Here is a 523-nt window from a genome sequence, read left to right as displayed (position 1 = left end):
ATAAATAAATAAATAAACATTTTAAGTAAAACTCCCAAATATAAAAAGCTCAGAAAACGACAGCGGTGTACAATCTCATCTAGAGAAAAAAAGGGTTTAGGGTTTAGGGTTTAGGGTTTAGGGTTTAGGGTTTGTGCAGCAAGTGGGTAACGAAAGAGTGCGGGGTATAAGCGGAGGAGAGAAGAAGCGGCTGATGGCTGGAGGGGCTCTGATATCTCTTTCTCAGCTTTGTTTTGCAGACGAGATTACTTCAGGTTTGTTTGTTTATTTATTTATTTATTTATTTTGATTGTTTGTTTGTTTGTTTGTTTGTTTGTTTGTTTGTCTCTTGTCTGTCTTTTTTTTGTCTCCTTTTGAGCTCTCTGTCTCTCTTTTACAGATTTACTTCATCGTCTGTCTGTCTCTTCTTGTCTCTTCTTTATCTTTTATGTCTTTATTTGTCTCTATTTGTCTTTATTTGTCTTTGCTTCTCTCTGCTTGTCTCTGCGTGTCTTTATTTGTCTCTATTTGTCTCTATTTGTCT

The 523-nt window shown here is 35.6% G+C and overlaps 1 protein-coding gene across 1 annotated transcript in view; it reads left to right on the top strand.

The window, feature by feature from the left end:
* The window catches only part of EAH_00060280 (ABC transporter family protein , related), a gene marked incomplete at both ends in the record, with an annotated part of 2223 nt that extends 1934 nt beyond the window's left edge, over window positions 1–289 (top strand). Inside the window, one exon of the mRNA XM_013393490.1 lies at window positions 140–289. Within this exon, the coding sequence (XP_013248944.1) occupies window positions 140–289 (150 nt within the window). The remainder of the gene's footprint in view (window positions 1–139) is intronic.
* Window positions 290–523: the final 234 nt, after the last annotated feature.

The sequence above is a fragment of the Eimeria acervulina genome, genomic scaffold (genome assembly GCF_000499425.1).
Source record: "Eimeria acervulina Houghton genomic scaffold, Eah_scaff1490, whole genome shotgun sequence".
Lineage (NCBI taxonomy): Eukaryota > Apicomplexa > Conoidasida > Eucoccidiorida > Eimeriidae > Eimeria > Eimeria acervulina.
The sequence above is the reverse complement of the archived record's forward strand: the minus strand, read 5'-3'. Positions and strand labels throughout refer to the sequence as shown.